Source organism: Linepithema humile, chromosome 5 (genome assembly GCF_040581485.1).
Source record: "Linepithema humile isolate Giens D197 chromosome 5, Lhum_UNIL_v1.0, whole genome shotgun sequence".
Classification (NCBI taxonomy): Eukaryota; Metazoa; Arthropoda; class Insecta; order Hymenoptera; family Formicidae; genus Linepithema; species Linepithema humile.
In genome coordinates, this window is record NC_090132.1 from 23658207 (window position 1) to 23682073 (window position 23867).

General features: G+C 30.3%; 6 protein-coding genes across 9 annotated transcripts; 2 read left to right on the top strand and 4 right to left on the bottom strand.

Annotated features, from left to right (window-relative positions):
• Positions 1-318: 318 nt before the first annotated feature.
• Positions 319-6371, top strand: vtd (RAD21 cohesin complex component verthandi). Of its 3 annotated transcripts, none has more exons than XM_012363781.2 (14): positions 319-513; positions 889-1058; positions 1141-1370; positions 1461-1644; positions 1847-2006; positions 2077-2269; positions 2595-2818; positions 2895-3115; positions 3214-3396; positions 3527-3907; positions 4087-4221; positions 4340-4495; positions 4570-4697; positions 5015-6371. In XM_012363781.2, the coding sequence occupies exons 2-13, from the start codon at positions 915-917 to the stop codon at positions 4693-4695; spliced, it is 2337 nt and encodes a 778-aa protein (XP_012219204.2). In that variant the 5' UTR covers positions 319-513; positions 889-914; the 3' UTR covers positions 4696-4697; positions 5015-6371. The 3 variants fall into 3 exon arrangements, with proteins under 3 accessions (XP_012219204.2, XP_012219205.2, XP_067210982.1); XM_012363782.2 differs by having other exon boundaries at positions 319-492; XM_067354881.1 differs by lacking the exon at positions 5015-6371 and having other exon boundaries at positions 4570-4858.
• Positions 6372-7940: 1569 nt separating this feature from the next.
• CCT1 (chaperonin containing TCP1 subunit 1) lies at positions 7941-11479 on the bottom strand. Its single transcript, XM_012363651.2, has 10 exons — positions 11280-11479; positions 10593-10678; positions 10371-10499; positions 10185-10282; positions 9895-10005; positions 9414-9819; positions 9143-9345; positions 8841-9033; positions 8608-8771; positions 7941-8527 (listed from the first exon to the last, which is right to left on the bottom strand). The coding sequence occupies exons 1-10, from the start codon at positions 11350-11352 to the stop codon at positions 8317-8319; spliced, it is 1674 nt and encodes a 557-aa protein (XP_012219074.1). The 5' UTR covers positions 11353-11479; the 3' UTR covers positions 7941-8316.
• Positions 11480-12030: 551 nt separating this feature from the next.
• Mys45A (SDA1 domain containing protein Mys45A) lies at positions 12031-17640 on the bottom strand. Its single transcript, XM_012363788.2, has 10 exons — positions 17395-17640; positions 17190-17285; positions 16884-16988; positions 14809-14907; positions 14190-14705; positions 13875-14109; positions 13541-13676; positions 13142-13457; positions 12427-13056; positions 12031-12351 (listed from the first exon to the last, which is right to left on the bottom strand). The coding sequence occupies exons 2-10, from the start codon at positions 17274-17276 to the stop codon at positions 12151-12153; spliced, it is 2325 nt and encodes a 774-aa protein (XP_012219211.1). The 5' UTR covers positions 17277-17285; positions 17395-17640; the 3' UTR covers positions 12031-12150.
• Orc5 (origin recognition complex subunit 5) lies at positions 14939-16888 on the bottom strand. The gene has a single exon (XM_012363789.2). It carries the CDS (start codon positions 16679-16681, stop codon positions 15374-15376), a length of 1308 nt encoding a protein of 435 aa, XP_012219212.2. The 5' UTR covers positions 16682-16888; the 3' UTR covers positions 14939-15373.
• A 346-nt stretch (positions 17641-17986) lies between the features above and the next one.
• Atf6 (bZIP_ATF6 domain-containing protein ATf6) lies at positions 17987-22731 on the top strand. Of its 2 annotated transcripts, XM_012363794.2 has the most exons (8): positions 17987-18384; positions 18673-18858; positions 18921-19102; positions 19297-19495; positions 19570-20090; positions 20191-20360; positions 20759-21381; positions 21474-22731. In XM_012363794.2, the coding sequence occupies exons 1-8, from the start codon at positions 18306-18308 to the stop codon at positions 21725-21727; spliced, it is 2214 nt and encodes a 737-aa protein (XP_012219217.1). In that variant the 5' UTR covers positions 17987-18305; the 3' UTR covers positions 21728-22731. The 2 variants fall into 2 exon arrangements, with proteins under 2 accessions (XP_012219217.1, XP_012219218.1); XM_012363795.2 differs by lacking the exons at positions 17987-18384; positions 18921-19102 and having other exon boundaries at positions 18717-18858.
• Positions 22732-22806: 75 nt separating this feature from the next.
• Srx (Sulfiredoxin) lies at positions 22807-23609 on the bottom strand. Its single transcript, XM_012363660.2, has 2 exons — positions 23271-23609; positions 22807-23097 (listed from the first exon to the last, which is right to left on the bottom strand). Exons 1-2 carry the CDS (start codon positions 23479-23481, stop codon positions 22949-22951), a joined length of 360 nt encoding a protein of 119 aa, XP_012219083.1. The 5' UTR covers positions 23482-23609; the 3' UTR covers positions 22807-22948.
• Between the last annotated feature and the right edge of the window lie 258 nt (positions 23610-23867).

Genomic DNA, 23867 nt, shown 5'->3' on the forward strand with positions numbered 1-23867 from the left:
TAAATTATTAATTGTATTAAATTGTAAAATTAATTTTATACGCCTTAAGGCCATTCCATAACGCGTCGCAAATGCTTCGTCGCCAATAGTGGTCGCCAGTCGCCAAGGATGACAACTACTGACTCAAAAGTACTATTTCTATTTATTTCTGGCAAGACGGGACATTTGCGATTTATTGTAGAATGATCCTTACTTATAATTATTTCTGGATAAAAATAAAGAACGCAATGTGGATATGCCGTTATTACCGATATACAGCTGAAAAAGATGAGTTTTGGAACGATCATTTAACGGTAAATCGGTTTTATATGTTGGTATGAGTAATCGCGCGCAATCGTGGTGATTGTGTGAGTTTCGGGTACGCGTCGAGGCGAGTGTGACGTGCCGTATGCGCCGATGATTTGATAAACCGTCACGGTTGTAGTTGTTCTGTGCGAAATATGTCGCGATTTTACATGGCCTAACGACGGGACGATATTTCGGCAATTCGTTGTACGCATCATAAGAGAAGTGGTATCAGATATTTAATATTACTTGTAACCGCCAAAACTTGTAGACGGAAACGCCATCTTGTGCGTTGATGTTGATATTTTCACATATTGGCCAATATGCATTGTTAACTTTTAATGTGCATTTTATGTGTCAAGTTGTATGCAAATTGATACACAATGTTGCGAGATTAATACTAAATTCTTTGAGTTATCTTATTATTTCATATTACACAAGATTATATGATTAAAGAGAAATATTTCACTGATGTTTTGTTGTTACGTTCAGCCAGAAAAACGTTAAACATGTCTCTGATCCTATATAATCACCTTTTTCTTTGATATTTAAATTACATATCTGATGCAGTTAACTCATTGATTTAATATAATCTGTTTATAGATTAACATTAGAAAAAGACAAGAATCATGTTTTACGCACATTTTGTGTTGGCCAAAAAGGGGCCTTTGGCCCGTATATGGCTGGCTGCTCATTGGGACAAGAAATTAACAAAAGCACATGTGTTTGAAACCAACATAGAAAAATCAGTGGATGGCATTTTACAACCAAAGGTAAATATTAACTTATCTAATTTTGAGATATAAGGAACCTTTTTTAACATATTATCAAATTCTCTTCAAAAATTTTTAACAGGTTAAAATGGCGTTGAGAACATCTGGTCATTTATTGCTGGGTGTAGTACGAATCTATTCAAGAAAAGCCAAATATTTATTGGCTGATTGTAATGAGGCTTTTGTAAAAATTAAAATGGCCTTTAGGCCTGGAATGGTAGATCTGCCTGAGGAACATAGAGAAGCAGCTGTAACAGCTATTACTTTACCTGAAGTATTCCACGATTTTGATACTGCTATGCCTGAACTTAAGTAAGATAGTGCTATTAAACTTTTATACAAAATCCAGAAGATGGTATTCAAAAACAATGTATAAATTATACTTCAAATTTTTCTTTTCAGGGATGTCGATATTGAAGCTCAATTTAGTTTGAATCAATCTAGAGCGGAAGAAATCACAATGAGAGAAGATTATGGCAGTCTGTCTTTAGTTACACATGATCAAGGTTTCGGTGATATGAGTTTTGATGCGGAACCACCAGAATTATTACGACATGGCAGTGGTATAGAACCTTCATTAGACCAAGTATGTATTCTTTCATTCTTTTCAGTTTTACTCCTTTATTTAATATTTTTAATTAATATATGAGCAAATTCCTCTATTACTATTAATATTTTTAAAAGTTGGTTTTAATTTTATGAGATAAGTAAAGAACAAATGTAATAAAAATTAATTGTATTTTTTTAAACCATTATGAGAAACTATTATTACATTATTTTAATTTTAGAGCCACATGTTATTTAGTGATGGTCCAGGAATAGAAACTGCATTAGAACAGAAAGAAAAAGAGCCGGTTGCTGGGACATCTACTACAACGCAACCTATGGACATTGATACACCCATCAGAGATGATGGTTTTGGTGGTCATCTTGGCCAAGATATCATATGTATGATAAAAACAATTACAATTATTCTTGTAATTAAAATTCACATTTATAATAATTGTGACATTTTTAGCGGGAGGTCTCTTTGAAGGTGGTTTGTTTGATGAAGCTCCGATGGGTGAAGTACCTGTACCTGAGGTTAGTTCAATAGCCGAGCAACAGGAATCGGGAGTAGCTTCTGGAGCGGCTGCTTCTGTGCATGATGAATCGGACGAAGACATGGGCGATCATTTTGGTGGCCCGGCGTCTCCAATGGGAGGCATGAGGTTTTTATCATTTTTTTTTTTTTTTTACATTATTATATTTAGATTGATTCAAACTAAAATTGAAATTGCTTGCAAAAATAATAGACAAATAAGAGTCTAGCTAGATAGAATGTGTAACTATTGATTGAAGAAAGAATATTTGAATTACATTGATTTTGAGTAACAAATTTGTAAACGAACAAGAATTGTTAATGTACATCTTTCTTATCATATTGGACTATTGTTATTTTTTCAAACGATTTGATATTACAGAGCCAATATCGATTAGAATTTATAATTGTGTGAAATTTGGATATCGCATTAATTTACTGAATGTTATGCATAGCTCTGATGGCTCTAGACCAGCTACACCAGCTGCAGTTGGAGAAGAAATCGAAGGAAGAATAAGCGTTGCTAGTCGACGCTTTACACCTGCTCCACCAGTTATACCAGAAGAACATGCTATTGATAACGTAGAAGAACCACCACCTTTACAAGATCAAACCACATTATTGCATGATGAAGAAGAAAGCTTCGCACTGGCTCCAATTGATGCATCCGCTTTGAAGGGTAAGTCTTATTTTATACTTTAATATCAATGCATGCTTATTTCTTATTATTAAAAACATCTGTTTCTGTTTTCTAGGTTTCACAAAAGCTAAACGCAAGCGTAAGCTCATTGTTGACGAAGTGAAAAATATTTCCGGTGAAGAAATGAAGGCACAATTGTCTGATACTAGTGATATTATTACAACGTTGGACTTGGCACCACCTACGAAAAGATTAATGCACTGGAAGGAAACAGGTGGCGTAGAGAAGCTCTTTGCTCTGCCAGGAAGGCCTATTCCAGCTCGTGTTTTGTTTAAAGTAATATAATTTTATATCATACATTATTTCGAGTTACAAAATTATCGTAACTGTTCATAAAAAATATATAACGTATTATTTTAATGTTACCAAAACAGAATTATCAGAGACATCTGACAAGCAAGTCTTACGATCATGAAGACTTTGGGCGACTCGGAGCTGAGGAAGATGCTATGTCTCTGGAACAAATGAGAGATGCTCCAGAAGTAGAAACATCCTTTGATCAAAGTATTCTCAATAAACGTACGGGGCGAAAACGAAAAGCGCAGCAGGATGATGAGGTTAGTCGTATAAATATCTGAAGAAACAAGGGAAAACGTTCCCTTTAAAAACCTAGCAGAATACAATAAAAAATTTTATACAGTCTTTTAATATAAGTAATATCTATACAAATATCGTTAATATGTTTAGATAAAGCAACCTGCTCAGCCACCTCAACCAACTCCGGCAGACGTCAGTCAACCGTCAATGAACGTTGACGCGGTAGAAATTCCGAGCATAATTGCGCGGCATGGTCTTTCTTCGGAATCTGTACCAGCCGAAGTACCCTTATCGACAGAAGCATCGGTTTCCGATGTAAGTAGCATTGTGCCTTCTGCGGAATTATCAGAAGTACCGCCAACTATCGAAACACCGTTACTTGGTTCGGAAATACCGCAAATTGCACCAGCTGAAGTCAACTCGATACTCGGCGCACATGACGAGTCACAAGTACCATCGGTGGCACAAGAAGACGCTGCCGCTATGCAAACATCTGATTTACCGCAGATGGAAAACATGGGTTATGACCAAGTGAGTTCGAATACTTGTCGTATAATTAATATGTGAAAGATATACAACTAAAAAAGCGTTGGATACGTTTTCCTTTCGATTGTGTTTGCATTGTACCGCATCATATTTTCAAATGCCATATGCATAATTATTTTTTTTCCCACAACATTTATTAAATATAAAAACTCTTATTTGAAAAGGCGCAACCGCAAGTTTCGTACATGGGTTATGATGAACATCATCCACCAGCCCATACGCCTGGTGCAATTTCCGAAAGAGGTCCCGCTACACCATGGAATCATGAGGATTACGAATTTCCACCATCAGTTGGACCTGTAATTTACTTTATATTATTTATTGAATTTCTTCTTCACACATACACGCGCATGAATTTTGAAGAAAAATATAAGAAAAGTTGTTAATTACTCACTTATGATGTGTTGCATTTTTCAGCAAGAGGAACAACAAGTGGATGAAACTTATGAACAGTTTGAAGAGCGCGTTCTCAACAAAAGAGCAGCGCATATGTATCACGTTATTAAGAGCAAATTAGATACCAAAGATAAATTAACACTATCAGAGATGGCATTCAAAAATAATCGCAAGCAGGTTGGTACGGTGTTCAATATGTTTGTTTATATGAAATTTTTATATTGCTAAAAAAAATACTTCTATTTTTGTAGGTTGCGCAAAAGTTTTATACACTGTTAGTTTTGAAAAAATTCCAAGTATTAGAACTCAACCAAGAATATTCGTACGCTGAGATTACAGTCACAAAAGGACCAAAATTCGAAAACCCTGCATTATAAAGGTATTTGCTCCTTAGTATGTATAAGTGTCAGCGAAGAAGAAAAAATGTTTTCAACTGTTTATACGATATTGACAACGCAAAAAATATCAAAATATTGACATTTTTTATGAGTAAATTCTAAATTAATACATTAAAAGGAATTTGAACACAAAATAATCTAAGTGAGGAAATATCTCATTATTTTATAAATTCCCTGTTTTGGAAAGATGCATTACTATATATTGAATCGCTATATATAATCACATTCTATATGTTGCATGGATTATTTTTTTATTTGTAAAAATTTATTAATTTTGCTAAATTTTTTGTTTCTCCAGAAATCAATCATATCTGCATCATTCATCAATCCGAACAGGGTTTGTAAATAAAATTAGTGCATAGTTAAAAATTATTTTACAATGCATGTACTAAAATCATTAGTCTGTATAACTTCATAAATCTATTACAAGAAGGTCCAAAACTACAGGTACACTATTCACGTAGTTTACTAAATTTTGATATAATTATCGATTTTGACTGGAAACTATTTAATAATAGGATATTGCAGTTAAATATTTCTAGATTATTAATTTATAAGACTCAAGAAATGATCCGAAAATTTACTTATAGTACTTATATATACATTTGTTTGTAATAAAAACAGTTATTAATGGAAGAGCTAATTTGACTATTTGTGAATAATAATTTTATGTATTGACAGTTTAATCAGTTTCGAGAATTGACAAAGTATATATTTGTATACAAACTATACTGATCAACACGATTTTTGTTGACCAATGTTATTTAAACACAAAAAATTAATTACACTCATCAATAAAAATAAATTTTTTTTGTTATAAGAACTTAAATGGATGAATTTAAGATGCCTTTTATGGTGAAATTAAATATGTTTTTAGATTTTCTTTATCAGGCATAGTTATATAAAGTAACACATGGTTTTAGTTTGATAAAATTGAAGCACTTAAATAATAATACCAACTGTATGTTGCTTTATTTAAAAAGTAAAAGTAATCGATGATTTTCTGGCATATTTAAATCATATAGAACATGTCCCTTCTTTATCCAATAATAATCAGTCATTAGGATTCCATAACGGCCTTTATTATTTTTAATTCTTTAATACTGTACATACTTTTCGGCCCTTAAGGCCGAATAGGATTTAGCTTTGGATCAATTCGTGTTTTTAATTGATACAGTTTTCAATTAAAAACAAGAATTTTACTCAATCTAACATAAGAAATCAGATTGTGACATTAATTGCGTTGAGGGCTGACGTTCTATAGATCTCGTTCATTTTAAACAATTTCAAAAAACATGGATTTACGATTAAGTAAACCTAAATATAGAAGTAACACCTAAATATTAAAAAAAAACCGGAATGCATTACGTATCAATTTGCATTTAGAATTAATAATGCGTTTAGATTAAATTGTACACTGGGGATGGCCAAATCCTAAGGGCCGAAATGTATGTACAGTAATAAAGAATTGAAATAATAGAGCACGTTAAACCAGCTCAGGCTCTAGTAGCTTATTTTAACTAACAATAATTTCTTGTATAATAAAAGAGAGTCATCGTAATTTATATAATTGTTTTCGAATTATTCCATAACGGGTTACGCAATATATCTTAATGTATTATTCACAATAAATAAAGATCATTACTTAGTATTATATATGAAAAAAACACTAAGAACACTGAAATTGTAATATCAGAAATAGCTGTCACAGAAAAACTGTGGGTGATAGAACAAATCTAATTGCATATTTGAACTTAGTGTAAAAATATACATTAAAGACACCGATTAGTTTTCTTGTAACAAAATTCGTGTTGACCAGTGTTGTTGATATTAATATTAAAGAACACTGAGAAGGTTGTGAAATTTTTTTACAATACCTTACGTTTTTTTTGATATTATATTAATCTGTTACGTTGGAATCGTATCTTGCAAAATTTCTATTGTTTATGAGCAAAAATCGTCAAACATGTATCATGCATATTACAAGACGATCATTATCAAAATTAATTTTGCAAAAGTTTCTTCATTACAATATATTTTTTTCTTCACAGATGAATTGAATAAGAAATGAAAATTATCAAATAAGTAAATCAACTTAATTATAGTGCTAACTATTTTCGGAAAGCAAGTAGTGTGTACTATAATGTCAGAAAAAAAAGATTATTTAATGATTTAGTGCACTTGTACATCTGTCTTACAGATTTACAAGGAGGTTACAAAAAATGTACAATATATTTTACCACATTAATAGTTTGTCATTGAACATTTACAATACAATTGTAAGTTTATATTGTAAATAAACATTTACTATATTGAAATAAATCAATTCGTTAAAATGTAATCGTAAAAAGTAACATACAATTAGTAGTGTCATTAAATTAAAAAGAATCAGTTAACTGCCATGATGTAATAAACATATTGTAAATAATATCTATTTAACGAATTATCTATTCACAAAATAAATATTATTTATATGTTATAAACATATGTTTGTAATATGTTTATATTGTGTTTATAAACGATATTTAATCTCATGAACATACATATTGTATAATACTTAAAACTGTTATTCCATTATTTTCCATTAATAAACTGTTATGCTACATTCATAATTTATAATACATTTATAATTTAGATACTAAAACATTTCTTTATAATTCTATATGTGTACATTTTATATGCGCAGTGCTAGAAAAACGTCATTTAAGCTTATTTTGATATTCTACAGCAATTTTCATTTTACTACTGTATGTAGGATTTATGTATGTTACCGTCAAAGCCAGGATCAGCAATCCTAAAGATTGCCGAGGTTTGCCGGTAACATATAAAATACACAATTTTATGAGTAATAACGATTACTTATATGTATTAGATTTTTTTACGAAGATTATAATATTTGTGTGTAATACGTGTGATTAAAAATATTTAATTATTTTATTGTTAAGTAATTATACAGACATGCGTTTTGGATGGCACCCCAAGTAGTTTAGATAATATCAAATATACAATATATTATCGATGTATTGTAAATATCATAGTTATTATACTAACTGCAAAATTTCTTTTAACATAAAAGTTTATTCATACAAACCAAAGGAACGTAATTTTAATAATATCCTAGTGTTCTTTCGGCAGGAATTTAATAATTACAACATTAAAATTTCCTTGATTTCTATTTAATATTCTTTTACGATTTGTGTTAATACAATTAAATGAGTACGGCATTATTTTATGAAAATGATTTATTTTAAATTTTTAAGTGGTAGCATTTTAATAACACACAGAATTAAAATGTGTAATACATGTAATGTGCGAATAGTAAGTTACAATATTTGTAACAATATTTAAATTATAATCTGCATTCTTTTTTCATCTCGTATTATACCCGTAATTTATTAAATATCATACGTTCATACAAGAAAAATATAAAAGGTCTATAAATCTTTTACATCTACTTTTTTCTACGTTTTTAACGTATCGTATCTAATATAATAGATAACGCGGATGTAAAAATAAGGGAATGCAGGTTGCAATACTATAATTATTGCTACAAATATTTATAATTTACTATTTCTAATGTAAGATAAATGCACTTTAATATTATTCCTCCAATTCGCCCGCTTCCATGGCGTCTTGATAGGATTTATTTTTCGGACGTTCGGGATCCAGTTTGATCATATCATCAATTCGAAGAATAGTTATAGCTGCTTCGGTGGCAAACTTCAAAGATTTAATTTTCGAAATGGCTGGTTCCAACACGCCAGCTTTTTTGTTATCTCTTATATTTCCTACGAGTAAATCGAGACCCACCCTGCAAAGCATACAAATAATACATCTTAGTTTTATTTTACACGATAAATCAATCATAAGTTAAAATCATAAAGTATTTACCATTTCAGATCGACAAGATCTGGTTTTGTTATACTGGAATTATGATAGGCTCGGAGCTTAGCAACGAGATCAGTTGCATCTTGTGCAGCGTTCACAGCTAACGTTTTCGGTATAATTAGTAAAGATCGTGCGAATTCTGCTATAGCCAATTGTTCCCGAGAACTCTGCAATTTAAAAACGTGTAAATATTTATCTTAATACAAGAAGAAAAGCTAATGGAAAAAATATAATACCAGTGATGTCGCAAAGTTTTCCAAGTAAATGGAGAGTGCAGCCTCCACGCAACCTCCTCCTGCGACGACACTTTTGCTTTCCAAAACTCTTTTGACAACGCATAACGCATCATGTATGGAACGTTCCATTTCGTCACAATAATAATCATTTGGTCCACGTAAAATAATAGAACTTGCTGTGCGTGCCTTCGGCCTTAAAAAGACAAAAAAAAAAGAAAATTAACAATCATATTTTTTTTCTATTATTTTTTACATAGTATTAAAAAATATTTTTATCACGAATAAAATAGAGTAAAATGTACCCTTTGATGAGAATAAGTTCGTCGTCACATATCATCTCTTGCACTACTTCAGCGGCCTCTCCTAAGAAACTGGCATCGAAACTCTCCTCTCCTTCCATATTGGTAAGTGAAGTTAAGAAATGGGCGCCTGTAGCTTTCGCAATTCTTTTCAGATCAACTTTCTTGCATCTACGCACTGCCATCGTTTTATTTTCCACAAAATACTGCAAAAAGATCGAGCTAAGTATTGCGTTTACTTCTAAACAGTATTATTTTGCACGCGCGATTATACCTTTAAGCATAAATCGTCAATGCCGCCAGATAAAAGAACGACATTAGTTCCAGCAGCGAGAATTTTCTGAATGCGTTCCTTAGTAATATCTGCTTCGCGTTGGCGAACTGCTTCGAGTTTTTCGGGATCTGTAATAAGTACTTCAACACCCAACTTCATCTTTGCCTTTTGCAACGAGAAGTCTAAACAGGCGATCTTTGCATTTGCTATTCTCTTCGGCATCGCCTGGGAAGCAACAGTGCAATTTAGGGCATATCCTTGAACCAAAACTGACTCTCGAACGCTCTTTCCATGAGCCTTCAAAACATTCACTGCCTTAATGGGGTATAAAAAGCCTCCTTTGCCATCGTTAATCTTTACCGCATTAGCAGCGTCAACTACCATGTTGCCGAAGAAATTGGCATCACTAATTATTAATTATAGAAAATATTTTCATGAATTATTAACAAAAAAGGGCATTCTTGAATAATTAAAAGGATACGCTCCAATTATTTTGCTTGACATAGATGTTTTTGCGACGTTGACTAAACAATCCCTTCCAAGTTCATCCACACTAACCGTTAAGTGTTCCTGAATGTATTTGCATGCTTCTCTGAAATTTATTTTATGTAAATTTTATACGATTTCTACTTCTTTCTTTCAAACTTAATTAATATGTTATGCATTTTTGTTTAATAATTTAGATAATTAATATTATTTAAATAACAAATTAGTTAATGGAGTAAAAAGTAAAATAGATCTGATTAATAAAATCGATTATTGAATATTTACTTGCAGGCAAGCCTGTAGCCACTAATCACAGATGTTGGATGAATTTTTTGCTTCACAAGTTCGTCTGCATTTTTCAGAAGCTCAGCTGCTATTATTACCTAATATAAAATTATCAAATATTATTTCATTGTTTTATCTTAATTTTTATTTTGGATTTTATTAAATACACAAATATAAATCACTTACAACTGAAGTAGTACCATCTCCAACCTCTTCATCTTGTAACTGAGCTAACTCAACTAAAACCCGCGCAGCTGGGTGTTCAACCTCTAACAAACGCAAGATGGTTGCACCATCATTGGTGACAGTGACATCCTGAGAAAATTATAATTAACTTAATGTTGTGTCCCAAATCTTTACATTTATTTGATATTCTATAAAAATATTAAAAACCAATTAAATACATACACCAATATCATCAACCAGCATCTTATCCAAACCAACCGGACCCAAAGAACTTTTAACTACATTAGCGATAGCACAGGCAGCCATGACTAAAAGGAACATCAATAATATATTATCACATATATTTATGCATAAACATTGTTATATACAATCAACATTATAATTACATATTAACAAGATATCATCTCTTAATCCTTTAGATAAAAATTAACTATTAATTAATAAAGTATGTATTTATTAATTTAAAAGTGTTTGTTAATTATTCCTATAATTTATTTTGTATAAATTAAGTCATTTTTAATGTTAAAAAAAATATTTTTGAATCAGTTAACCATGTTTTTACAGATAATTTTAAGCATAGTAAATGTGTCCAATATTTGATAGACTCAAGAAATATATAACAATTAAATATTTATTCTGCATGAGAGTCATCTATTTCTTGATATTATCAAAAACCATGATACTATGTTGCACATAATACCATAACTCTAATATCGATTTTAATATTTAAGTGATTAGTATATTGCTCCTAATATTTGCGATTTTAATTTTGCGTAAACTGATAGGTTTCTTAGCGTCAATTAGCAATTGTACGTGTCGTGTAAAGACGAAAATAATCGTATAAAGAATTTACATCGAACTTTCGGGATACAATATAACCAAACTTTATATGCTTGGCAGTAATCTTACCATTTTGTGTTCGCACCGGTGCTCCCGACTGTCGTATGCCTCCAACGGCTAAAGGACTCGCCATCGTCGACATTTTGAGAAAATTGTTATTATTCCAGTGCAGTAAAATTCGTCAATATTCAGAATCACGTTGCTCTAACAATAACGAGATCGACAAACCAAGAGGAGCCGCGTGCGAATAATGATTATGACAGCGCCTAGCTTCATTTCTTACTTCCTTTTATGGTCAAGTAAGACATCGTTTGCCATTGGTTACACAGTGTTGTTCCCAAACTCTATTGGCAACGAACTGGACAAAAAAACAAGTGTACTTCCGTCTTCCCAATTTTGAATACGAAGCAATTTACAATTAGAATTTAATATTTTATTTGCAAAGTTTTAACTTATAATCGGTTAGATTAAGTTTAGTATTGTTACGAATTAAAATACATAGAGTACTGATTGATTTTCTCTTTTTTTTTGTCCTCTTTTTCTTTTTAGCAGGAAAGTTAAGAAAACTGAATAAAAATTAATAACAAATTGCAGTTCCATAACATTTTTATATATTATTAAAATTAATTTAAAATTCTTTTAAAAAATATAAATAATTTAATTTCATGTTTTATTATTATCAATATATTTCTCTACTAATCTATATTCTTTCTTATCTTATATACATTTTACTTAGTTTTATTTATCTTCAATAAAGTTGTAACATAACTGTAGAATACTGGAGATTAAAATGTAAGGGAAATATTAATACCTATTGACATTCGTTTTCAATTTTAAGATATATTTAAAAATATCTTCTGAAATTAGTTAATAATATAAAAACAAACACATTATACATTACAATATTATTATACAATACATTACAATATATTATACAATATTATTTCATTCTTTTTTGTTTAATTAAATGATTTTTCAAAGCTATTTGTTTTTCTCTAAAAGATCGTTTTACTTTTGCTTTGAATTTCTGCTTCACCATTTGAAATGCCTTCCCTTTCTTCTTCTCACGATTCGTTTTACTGCACAGTGGATTTTTTCGCCGATCTTTAAAGCCAAATTTATCTCTTCCTTCTTGTCCCTTCTACAAATTTAACAGAATCTATGAGCTATTCTATTTTATACATTGCATTAAGATGTATATTGCATTTATACATACCTTGACGGATTCCTGTCGAGCAGTCTTATCATGCTTGCGTTTTTTATATATATTTTCTATATCGCTAAGTTTCACCAGTTCTCCACCCTGATCTTTCTCAATTTTATCATGCGTCCTTTTAACGCTACGTTTAGCGTGCGTTATTTCCTGCTTCGCTAACGCGACATCAATTTTTCTGAAATCTTTATCCGTAAGCAATCGTTCTGTGGATATCACAGATGCTTTTGTTTTCCTCTCAGTTATTAATTCTTTCTTCTTTTCTGCTTTTTGTTTTGCTTTTCTCTCTAATTTTTCTGCCTTCTTTTGTTGCTTCGTTAAAACATTTTTCTTTCGCGAAACTTTATCCGTTTCTCGCTCTCCGTTATTTGTTTCACCAGTATTCTCTATATTTTCGTTTTCATTAGATGTCAATTCTTTATCATTTTCATTATTTTCACTATCTTCACTATCTTCGTCTTCATCATCTTCTTCATCTTCTTCATCATCGTCATCATCGTTATCTTCGTCACCTTCGTCATCTTCATCGCCTTCATTAGTAGATTTTGTCCTTTTATCTGCATCAGACACCGATTCGTCATCACTGATTTCCTCTTCACTGTTAGAATTTACGTCAACCCATTCCTCATCGTCCTATATTCAACAATATAACAACAGATGTTTATGTAGTAAAGTAATAGCAATTACAATAATAAAATAATTTAATACTTTCACTTACTTCTTCATCATTGTTATTAGCTTCTTCAGTACTCTCAGCATCTTGATCATATAGAACTTCTGCGCCTGGTATGAATTCGGTCGCCTTAATTTCACCATATTTGGAAGACTGTATCATAACAGCGGCTTCGGTAAGACGGCCTCTGTCTTTTTTGCGCAATAAATCAGGCATTATACGTCTGAATGTTCCAATTAAAGACTGCGCCGCCATCATAACGGAACGTTCTTTATATTGCTTATACCGTGCTAAATCTTCGAGCAGATCTGCATTCATCGCCAATGGACATCGTGTACATATTTCACGCACTGCATTTAAACTAGACAAATATATATTATACGTAAATAAGGACAGAGACAATACATATTTGTAAGAAATAATTATTAAAGAAAACATTTTTACCCTATAGCCATCACGTCCGCAGAATTTCTTTCCGTTACAAAATTATTTACCAAAGTCTTCAGAACAGATTCTATTTCATCGGGTGGTACTAATTCATGTGAAGCCTGCGCTACGAACTGTAAAAGTTTGGTGACCTCTGGAAAAAATAAAGACAAACCATGTACAAAACCTAAATAAAAAATTACACGAAAATTGTATACATATTTTTGCTCGGACCAAAGAAAAATGTTAGTAAAACAAAAATCAATAATTATTATGACATCTGTACAGTAATCAATTAAAGAGCAATCAGACAATATTTAAATGAATTAATATATTACATTATTAATCTCACCTCGTTGATGGGGTTGAAGGAATCTTTGTATATACGGATAAAAATTCAAAATAAATAAATTGTGCAAACCAATAAGTCTAGAAACAACGTCTAGAGTCATTAGCTTTACTTCAAATCTATCATTATTTTTCTCTATCTGCTTGAATAATTTTTCCGCAAAATCCTGAGGATCGTGAATCAAATGCAACGCTGAGAAATTATATTGTGGCGCCTTCGACTTCTTCTTCTTTGCTTTCTGAAATACATGTTACACATATAACTAAAAATCATTATGTACATTTCTCTAATATTATAAAAAATTTCAATTGAACTTACTACAACTAGTTGTTTGACTTTCTTTAATTGCTTCTGTCGTTTCTTTGTCTTTTTATTCACTTTATTAGCCATCATAACTTCCTTTACATTCGGCTCATCATCCGAATCACTGTCATCGCTCTCTTTCTCATCTTTATCGGTTCCCAAAAAAAATTTCATACTAGCGACTGCTATTTTTGTCACTTTAGAAAAGCAACCTGTTGCTATAACATTAACAGTTTTAACGTCGTTCCAGACGTTTTTATTATACAATTCTATCATGATATCTAAAGACATCTTTGCCGCTTTGGCATTAGGATTTTTTAGCATGGAAAACATGAAATTTTGTAGCATCGTATTAACCTTAGCATTTTTATGCTTTGCATTGATATTTTTCACATCCGTGACTATATGCGTTTGAAGAAATTGTCTTAAAATCTTATCTTGAGATTTTAAAAGTTCAAAAAATAAACTGAGAAGTGCAGTAGGTTCTAAAAGAGATTTGTTGCGTAGCTGAATCAATGCTTTACAAAATGTCTGCAAAAAACATAGTTATAATTCATAATTAAGTTATAATAATAATTTGCGCGCGATCATATTTACTTGTATAATGTAGCTTTATAAAATCTATAATGCTTACCATTCGCATCTCACTGTTTAATATCACATTAAGAGTTTGTAATATATCAACTATTTCTTGAGGATATGTTTTCAGATCATCTGGATAACAATGGGCTACCTGTAATGATACCCAAAATGCCAGATAAGCATACATTTAATATATTTTATTGAGCAATATTTTAAAATGACTGTTATGCAATTAATATAAGTTATTACATACACAATCGATAACTATATATTAATGTTTAATTTAATTTAATTTTTAAAAAAAGAGGAAATGTTTCAATAAATACGATGTGTATATTTGCAAAATTTTTAATAGAAAAAGAAATTAAATTAGCTCAGTTTATATAATACAATACAAAATGACATTCCTCATATTAAATTTATTTCATGCATTACAAATTGTAGCATACTTAATACAAGCCAAATTAGATAAATATTACTTTAAATATAAAAATATACGAGTTTGTAATACTTAAGAAGCCTTTATATAATGAAAGTATTAGACACAGCTATTAGAAAAAAGCATATATATAAAATTATAAGTTAAATTAGATATGAGTCGTGTATATAAAATATATTCAGTTCACACTCAAATAATTCTTTATGTCACAACCAACTGTCTTAGCTACGACTGTGACAAAATTCTGACTCGCGCAGCACTTAAATTTTGGTTCATCCAATTGTACGATATTCTCCCCAGTGACAGTCAGTAAACCGAGTTGACACATAGTAGATATTTGAGCGAGCAGATTAGCATTGATGTCTACTTTCTCACCAAGAATAGCGCAAAAGATCGCAAGCATCCTCGAGATAGTGAAAACTCGTGATTTCTTTTGCGACTCTAATTCTCTGGTCTTTTTAATCGACCGTCCTTTTTTCTTTCTCTTACTACTCTGCTTCATAAAAAAATGCTTATCATATTTTGCAGGAATGTACGAAGCTAAATACGCCGCGATTAGCAAATACTTTGTGTAAAACGGTAACTCGAAACTCAAAGCTAACTTTGTCGTCGACTCAATTTCCCGAGATATTTGACGATCTGGTTGCGAAAAGTCGTCCGTAGAAACTCTAAGATAAATTACTTCCAAGTTAGATCTCAAAACACCAGAGATATTTCGCCAAAGTGCTGCGACATTATCTGGCTCAATTCGCTTACTTTCTATGGGTTCTACATATTTGGCAAAATTTACGTTCGCCATGTGTCGAAGCTCGTTTAAATCTCTGCAAAATCGATAAAACACAGAAAGAAAGAGATTCAAATAATTCTTATAAAAATCCACTTCATATTTCGCCGGTTTGTCCAGTAATAATAATTGTGCCATTTCGTCCTTCGTATATTGTGAAAAGTGAATCTTTACAGGCATCAATGCACCTATTTTAGTGTTAAATTTATCCCACGTGATTTCGCTTATAAAAATTGTACATATATTGATACCGGACAATTCCTTGAGTCTTAAGACCGCTGGCAGAAAAGTTACATCGAAATGTCTTATCCTATGGCATTTGTCGAACACTAGTACAATTGGACGGTTGTCACAATGAAAAATCTTTTTAAGCAAAAGTACAAAATCCATGATATTATCGCAGTTGTGTTTTAACAATGCACTGCTACTCGATTCTTTTATAGATGCAGTTAGATCATTCAGAATATAATTATACATATGTTTACTACCTAAATGCTCCATACAGTTAATATAGCTGACATTATAATTCAAATACTTAAGTAGACTTTGTATAACTAACGACTTCCCAGTAGCCATATGACCATACACAAATATGCTCTGTGGCATTGGTTCATCTGCTGCACCGATTAAAGAATACAGCCGTGCTATGACTCTCTCTCGGCATATAATATTGTTCTTTATCTTTTTCAAATACTTTTCCATTGTAACAGCTTAAAATTACTTGAAAAATAATATTAAAATGTCATTAATTTTTAGTTTCTCTCACTTATACTGTGTCACACTCGTCTGAGAGAAACAGATAAGAACTTGAACAAATTATTACAGTCCTTGCAATAATTGCTATCTAATTTTAGGCAATTATTGGCATGTATTTTTATCGTTTCTATAACTTAAGTATGCTAACCTGAGCCAAGAAGGTTATCAATTCATCAAGACTTTTATTATATTTTGTGGGTTCCAAGCGAAAGACTTCTAAAGTAGATTTGTAATGCTGATGTTGCTGCAGAAACTGGAAAGAAACATATCAAACTTTTATATTATAAAAGTATGTACTATATGTAGCTAATTATATATCTGTATATATATATATATATATATATACATTAAAATTATCACGATATGTTTCAAAAGAAATATATTTATATAAAACTAAAACTGCAAAATATTTCTTATAATACTAACATGATAGCTAATATATAAAAAAACTTACCTCTTCTTTGTAAGATTCTGGATCACGTTTTATAAGATTCTGCAGTTGAGGAAGGTTATCTGGTAACTGATTGTTATGTCTTACCATTTTTATAACCTACATAAATAAATAATTGGTACAAATGTAATATAGTAAAATCAATATGCAGGCTAAGATATAGTAAAATATATATGAAAACAAGTAAATCTATTATCTTCAAACTTACGTTTCACGTTTTAAGACCAAACTGATGGATTTTTATAAACGTTCTTTCAGCTACATTCGTTCTTTTTATTTATCGTAGTAGAGAATTCTGCAATTCTATGATTCAATATTCGTCGCATTCAACTGCGACTTATCACTGCAATTCTTTTTATACAAAACTTCGTATTTTCATTAAATACCGTCTTTTGCACTCCAACACGTGCAGATGCAGGGTCAACATTTGTTTCATTCTAGATGAGATAAATCAAGCTTGGATAGTCATCTAGACTGCGTTCCGAAATTCACTGCCAGTACTGAAAATCTACAATATACGTCACGTAAATTATAGATTTTCAGTACTGGCAGTGAATTTCGGAACACAGCCCTAGACACTAGGGTTCGTAAAAAAAAATTAAAGTAGATTCACTGTGTTTGATGCTGTTGTTGGAGATGCTGATCAATAGAAGAACACATTTTCTAGGGATTCAGACGATAATTAAACATAAAATTGGTTTGAGTCTTGACTAAAAATGGCTCTGAGAGAGAAAGAATTTAAAGGGAGATGCTTATTCTGTCTCGCACGTTCATCTTAGGTGGCTTATGCATGTGTGCGATCTTCCCTTCATTCATGCTGTTTGCTTCTTGCGTCTCAAATCTGGCCACACTACTGTTTTATTCCGTTGTTTGTGTTTAGCCACTGTAATAATCGGGTGTGGGTGTATCAAGGATATAAACATACATATGTTTATATGAATATTTATATATATATATTTAATATTTGTATATTATTCATATTTTTACGTTTTCTCTGACTCAAATGTTGAAATTCATACATTGGGTATATCACTAATTCAACTTTGAATTTTTTTCATCGTAAATGTGTTTCGGTACATAAAAGTTCGAATTCTCTGTCAAAACGTGCCTTGTTTAAACATGCCGAGTATAGAGTTTGAACAGAGAACCAACACTGCGATACCGAATACGGTGATGTTTCCAGATTTCGAATTCTTAGGTTAAGTATTGTTGATTATATTAAAATATTTTTATATACCATTACTTTGACTCAGTTGTATACATTGTAATTTTTTGTTTATTTTAGACGTATATGTCATTTTATTATATACTCATACTATATTACATATAAGAAGTATATATACATAAATTTTAATAACGTAGGATATATTTTACATTTATATTGTTTTATAAATTATTAAAAATAAAATGCAAATTGTATGTGTAGGTGAAAGCTTTCTATTATTATTGTATGTCATAAAGTAATGATTAAAATATTCTTTTGTAGAAGAAAACACACAGTTTAATGATGACCTGTTTCAATCATGGAGTACTGAACTAGGAATACCTGTTATACCAGAAGGGAAGACAACAAGTTCAGACTATAATAAAACTGAAAATGAAGCGGAGAGAAATATATTGGATTTTTCAACGTTTAAAGAATTTGACTTTAATGGCATACAAAATGATTCAGGTATGTATTAAGAAAAATAGTCTTCGAGAAAGAGTTTAATCCTGATTTTCTCAAATTTGTAGAAATATGGAAAGTCTCAGAGATAAAAAATGAAATTAAGATGGAACCTGAAAGTCCTAATACACATTTACCACTGTCACCATTGAGTAGTTTTAATCATTCAGAATCTGAAGATTCAGATAAACAAATGAGATTTTCAAATGGAGAAATATCAAATAGTTTAATGCAGAATATGGATACAGAGGTATAATCTGTATGATATGTGCAGTGTTAAAAGAAGATAAAAAAATTTAAATCAATCTTTAAAAATTGCAGAATTTTTGAATTTCAGGTTTTTCGTAGAGTATCATTTTAATATATACTTAAAATCAAAAATTGAAAAAATGAAAAAATCTAGTAGTTTCTACTACAGAATAATTCCAAACTTTTTTTTCTTAGTTTGTTGTAGAAACACCATTGATTACTTCGTCACAAAGCTCGACTTTGTTGTCACAATCGTCTCGATTGTCTTCAAATATAATACCACATGTTAAACTTATACCTATTAATAACAAAGATATAAAGCATATTTTTGGAAATACAGACTCTGTGAAACATATTCATACTCAGCCTGCAGATGCACAACATGAAAAAGATGGTAAAAATATTATTAGCTTTGTACAAATTGATTTTCTGACAATGTACACTAAATTTACATTATAACGATTACAGAGAAATCTCCAAATGCTATTATTCTTCAAGATTTTACCTCGTTTACACAAGATGCAAATTCACAGCATGTGTTATATCCTTCCAAATTAACGACAAATAAGCTCATTAATGTGCAAAATTCATTACATATGGATCCAATAACGGTTCAATTACCACAGAAATTGAAAATAATCAATGCTATACCAAACATTTGTCCAGTAAGCACTGCTGAATCAATGGATACTTCTACTACTTTAAACAATGGACTCGTGACATGTACAAGCAAACCCATGAGTTACACGTCATTTCAATTAATGCAGGATAAAACTAATTGCACTTCAATAATTGCAAAGACAGATGGAATTAATATTGTAAATTCTTCAAAAAACAATCAAGAATGCGAGAAAGCATTAAAGAGACAACAAAGAATGATAAAAAATAGAGAATCTGCTTGCCTTTCACGAAAGAAAAGAAAGGAATATGTAATATCTTTAGAAAAAAAAATATCTGAATTGAAGGAAGAAAATAAACAGCTAAAATCGGTAAGCAATTTATGTTTTAGATGTACGTATTAAATTTTTACAAATTTGTAATAAAGAGTACAAGCAGATTTTTAAAAACATGTTTCCATTTTTATTTTAGGAAAATATAGCTTTAAAGCAAAAACTAACAGAGAAGGAAGACAGTATTATGAGTGATAATAACAAATATAGAAGTTTTAATTTTAAGTCTATCTTCAAAAAGACGAAGAAAGAAACCGCTTTTCTGATGTGCTTGACTTTCATGATATCTATTAGCGTTGATGGTCTTAAGTAAGTATATTTATTTCTTAAATTGTATTAACATATGATCTTTGGAAAAAACAATTTTTTAAATAAAATTAAATAATTTAATATACTTTTTTGTGACAATTATTTACTATAACAAATAATACAACATAATCAGCAAAATTCAAATATGTAAAGTACTTGTTTCTTTTGATGGTCTACAAGAAAATATAAAAGCTGTTTTACTGTGTTTTGTTCAGCTGCTTTTGTTCAGCACACAAGATTTATAAATTGTTCTTTTAACGCCATAAAAGTGCTTCCTTATGCCATCAGAAGCAAAAAAAAGAAACATTTTGAATCATCGAACTAAATAGATTTTTGCGCGTATATATATTGCACTCCACATAGGAATGAAAGTAAAACATGTTTTTACTTTTTTCAAGGACAAGCCTTTTACAGAACGTACATTTTAATACTGAATCTAACAACGACTTATCAATGGCTGTACCAGAAATCAGACATAGCAGAAAATTATTCTGGGCGGAAAATGAAAACGATAAGGTTAACTTGGATGATCAACTTGAAGAAAATTTTAATAAAAGTATACCAGCACACCAACCAATATGTCCAATGTATATTAATCAAAGCGAATCAATTCGTCTAGATAGCGAATTGAGACGTTGGATTGATGGTGAATCTGATCGAGATAATAGGTCAGCATCAAAAAGAACGCTATTAGAAACAAGTTCGTTAAACGTACTGGCAAAATTGCCATTGGAAGAAAAAATGAGAAGAAAGATGTACTTATCACGAGACAAGAAAATAAAAACTATGCACAAAATGATCGATATTCCTGCTACTGATCGACACTCAAATGACAGTGCAGTTCAAGTCTTTTCTCCAACATTAAATAAATATTCTTCTCTATTCGAAGCATTAGGAAGAAAAGACGATACATTTTATGTTGTATGGTTTAGTGGCGAGCATTTATTATTACCAGCTTCTCGGAAAAATGACACAGCTAGGCCAAAAATGTCTTTAGTTTTGCCTGTTGTATCTATAAATGGTATATAATATTGCATTTTATACATATGACCATATTTGAACAATACTAATTCAGTATATGTAATGATATATAATATTCTGATATCTTTTTAGGTACATTTTCGGCACCTCCTAATCATATAACGATGATGCAAATTGATTGTGAAGTGACCAATACGCAATTGCTACATTTACAACAATCAATGATACCTGTTCACTTGCGAGGTACTAAGTCTACGAGTCAATCACATCAATCTCACTCCTTTGAGGACATAGCCAATATAACAGCTAATAGCACTCGAAATTACAAACCGTACTTTATAAAGGAGGCAAATCGAAAACATCGTACAAAACATTTGATGGGATAATTATGAAAATAAGAATGTTATAGATGTTTTGAGGTTTACTATAACAAAGATACTAATGTAAGTAAGAAAAAGTACGTTCCTAGTCTTGATATAAAAAATACAAAAAAGGTTCTAATAATATACAACACGGAAAGATGATATAATTGTTTAATAATATAATTACTTAAAAAATATATCTAACTATTAAACATATATTATTACATATACTTAGTGATGCACAAAAGTATTTATACTTTTTCAATTATTGATTTCAACCTATTTGATATTTTTGTGAAAAGCATTATTATTATTATATAGCATTTATAAAAGTTAACTAATATAATATGCAAGAATATAAATTTAGGTTATAATATTGCAAAGGTATTCATATGTTATGTAACAAACATTTAATCAGTTTCAGTGATTAATTTTGATCCATTGAAATTGACAGTTTGATATATGTATGTACTATTTCTATATTATTCCAAATTTCCATAAATTTTTGTTTCAACACTTTTGTATCTGTGATAAAATATTTTGTATTATGGTTTTTCATAATAGTAGCAAAATTTAAACAAAATATGCATAAATCTTGCAAGAAAAGCTCATAGCTTGTAATTGATTCGTTGTGTGAATAAACTTTTGTTTTTATCATGCCGTATAATTGCAAAAAATGAAAAAATCAGTTGCATGCAATGAGCTCTTGATATATTTTGGAAGAAAAGGACACTATATTTCTTGAATAACAAGATGTACTTATTAACTTAATCTTAAGGCATGACAGATGTAAATCCTTTAAGATCATGTGTATTTTACAAAAAACATCAATTTTTTTCTCCAATTAAATTTCCACGTAGTCTTTATCACTGAAGTCCTTATCACTAAATTGTATATTTTGTGTGTGAACGTTAGTCCTTTTTCTTCTAAAATATACAGTTTACATGTAGTATTTTTATTTATAGTAATATATGTACAATATTAATTACAATGCATAAAGAATAAATCAGACTTATGAACTATTTTAATTTTATTTTCTCAATTTCTACATAAGTCATAGTACACATAACTTTTTGTATATTATGCAATAAGTACAAAATACATTTGTATACAATATTAAGGATTTTTCTTTAATGTACATAAATAGTAAATATTATAAAATATATTGATAATGTGCTTATTTTTATCACATATATTTGAAATGAAGGAAGAATGATTTATTGTACTGAGGTAATACATTTAAAATCACTTTAAATTTGGAGTAGAATTCCCCAAGTAACATCGTAAATCTGTTAATGTTGATTTAATTAATTTGGCATTAATAGACGTTTTGCCTAATCGTTGATGGGCAGTGTAACGATGACAGCCACCGAAAGAATAATAATAATCACCACCTAAATATAATCAGCAATATTAATTTTTTCTTGTATAACTGCTTTACGACTATCTAACCTGGTTTACTTAGATCATTAATTAGCAAATGCCAATAAATTGGCACATAATTCATAAATTTAATAATAATTATGTCAATTTTACACAGTTACTTTATAAACTCCACAAATATTACCTTCGGTCCCTTTAATCCATAAAACATCGATGGGTGGTACTGTATGCTCGGTTTCAGTATTTTTCAACGCATTCATTAAACTTTGGACTTTTTCCTCATTTACTTCAGGAGGAAAAGGTCTAATAATTACACTCATTGGAATTTCGTGTACCTCTGCGCGAGAGTTTGAATGAATCGAGCTGGCTATTTGGCATGCACCTCTACGTATCATTTTGCCTGACTTGGATAATTCTTACGATGATTTAATACGATGATTACGTATATGTAAATGAAATCGCATTACTTGCACGCAAAAGTATGTTCTCATACAAGCAGTCGACTAATAAGCTTGCTATTGCATCAGAAATTAATGACATACAATATGTATGTCCCACTATCTTTATTCCCTCTTTTTCTGTCGGCTTTAGATTTTCTGCATTTTATTTAGTTTAACTTTTCTTTCATTATAAAAGTTTCTTTAAAAAAAAACGTATATATATATATATATATATATATATATATGTATGTATAAAAATTTAATCGTACCATTAAAAAATAATTGTGCTTCTTTATAGTCTTGGTTTTTAAAAATATTAATATTTTTTATTCACTTTTAAA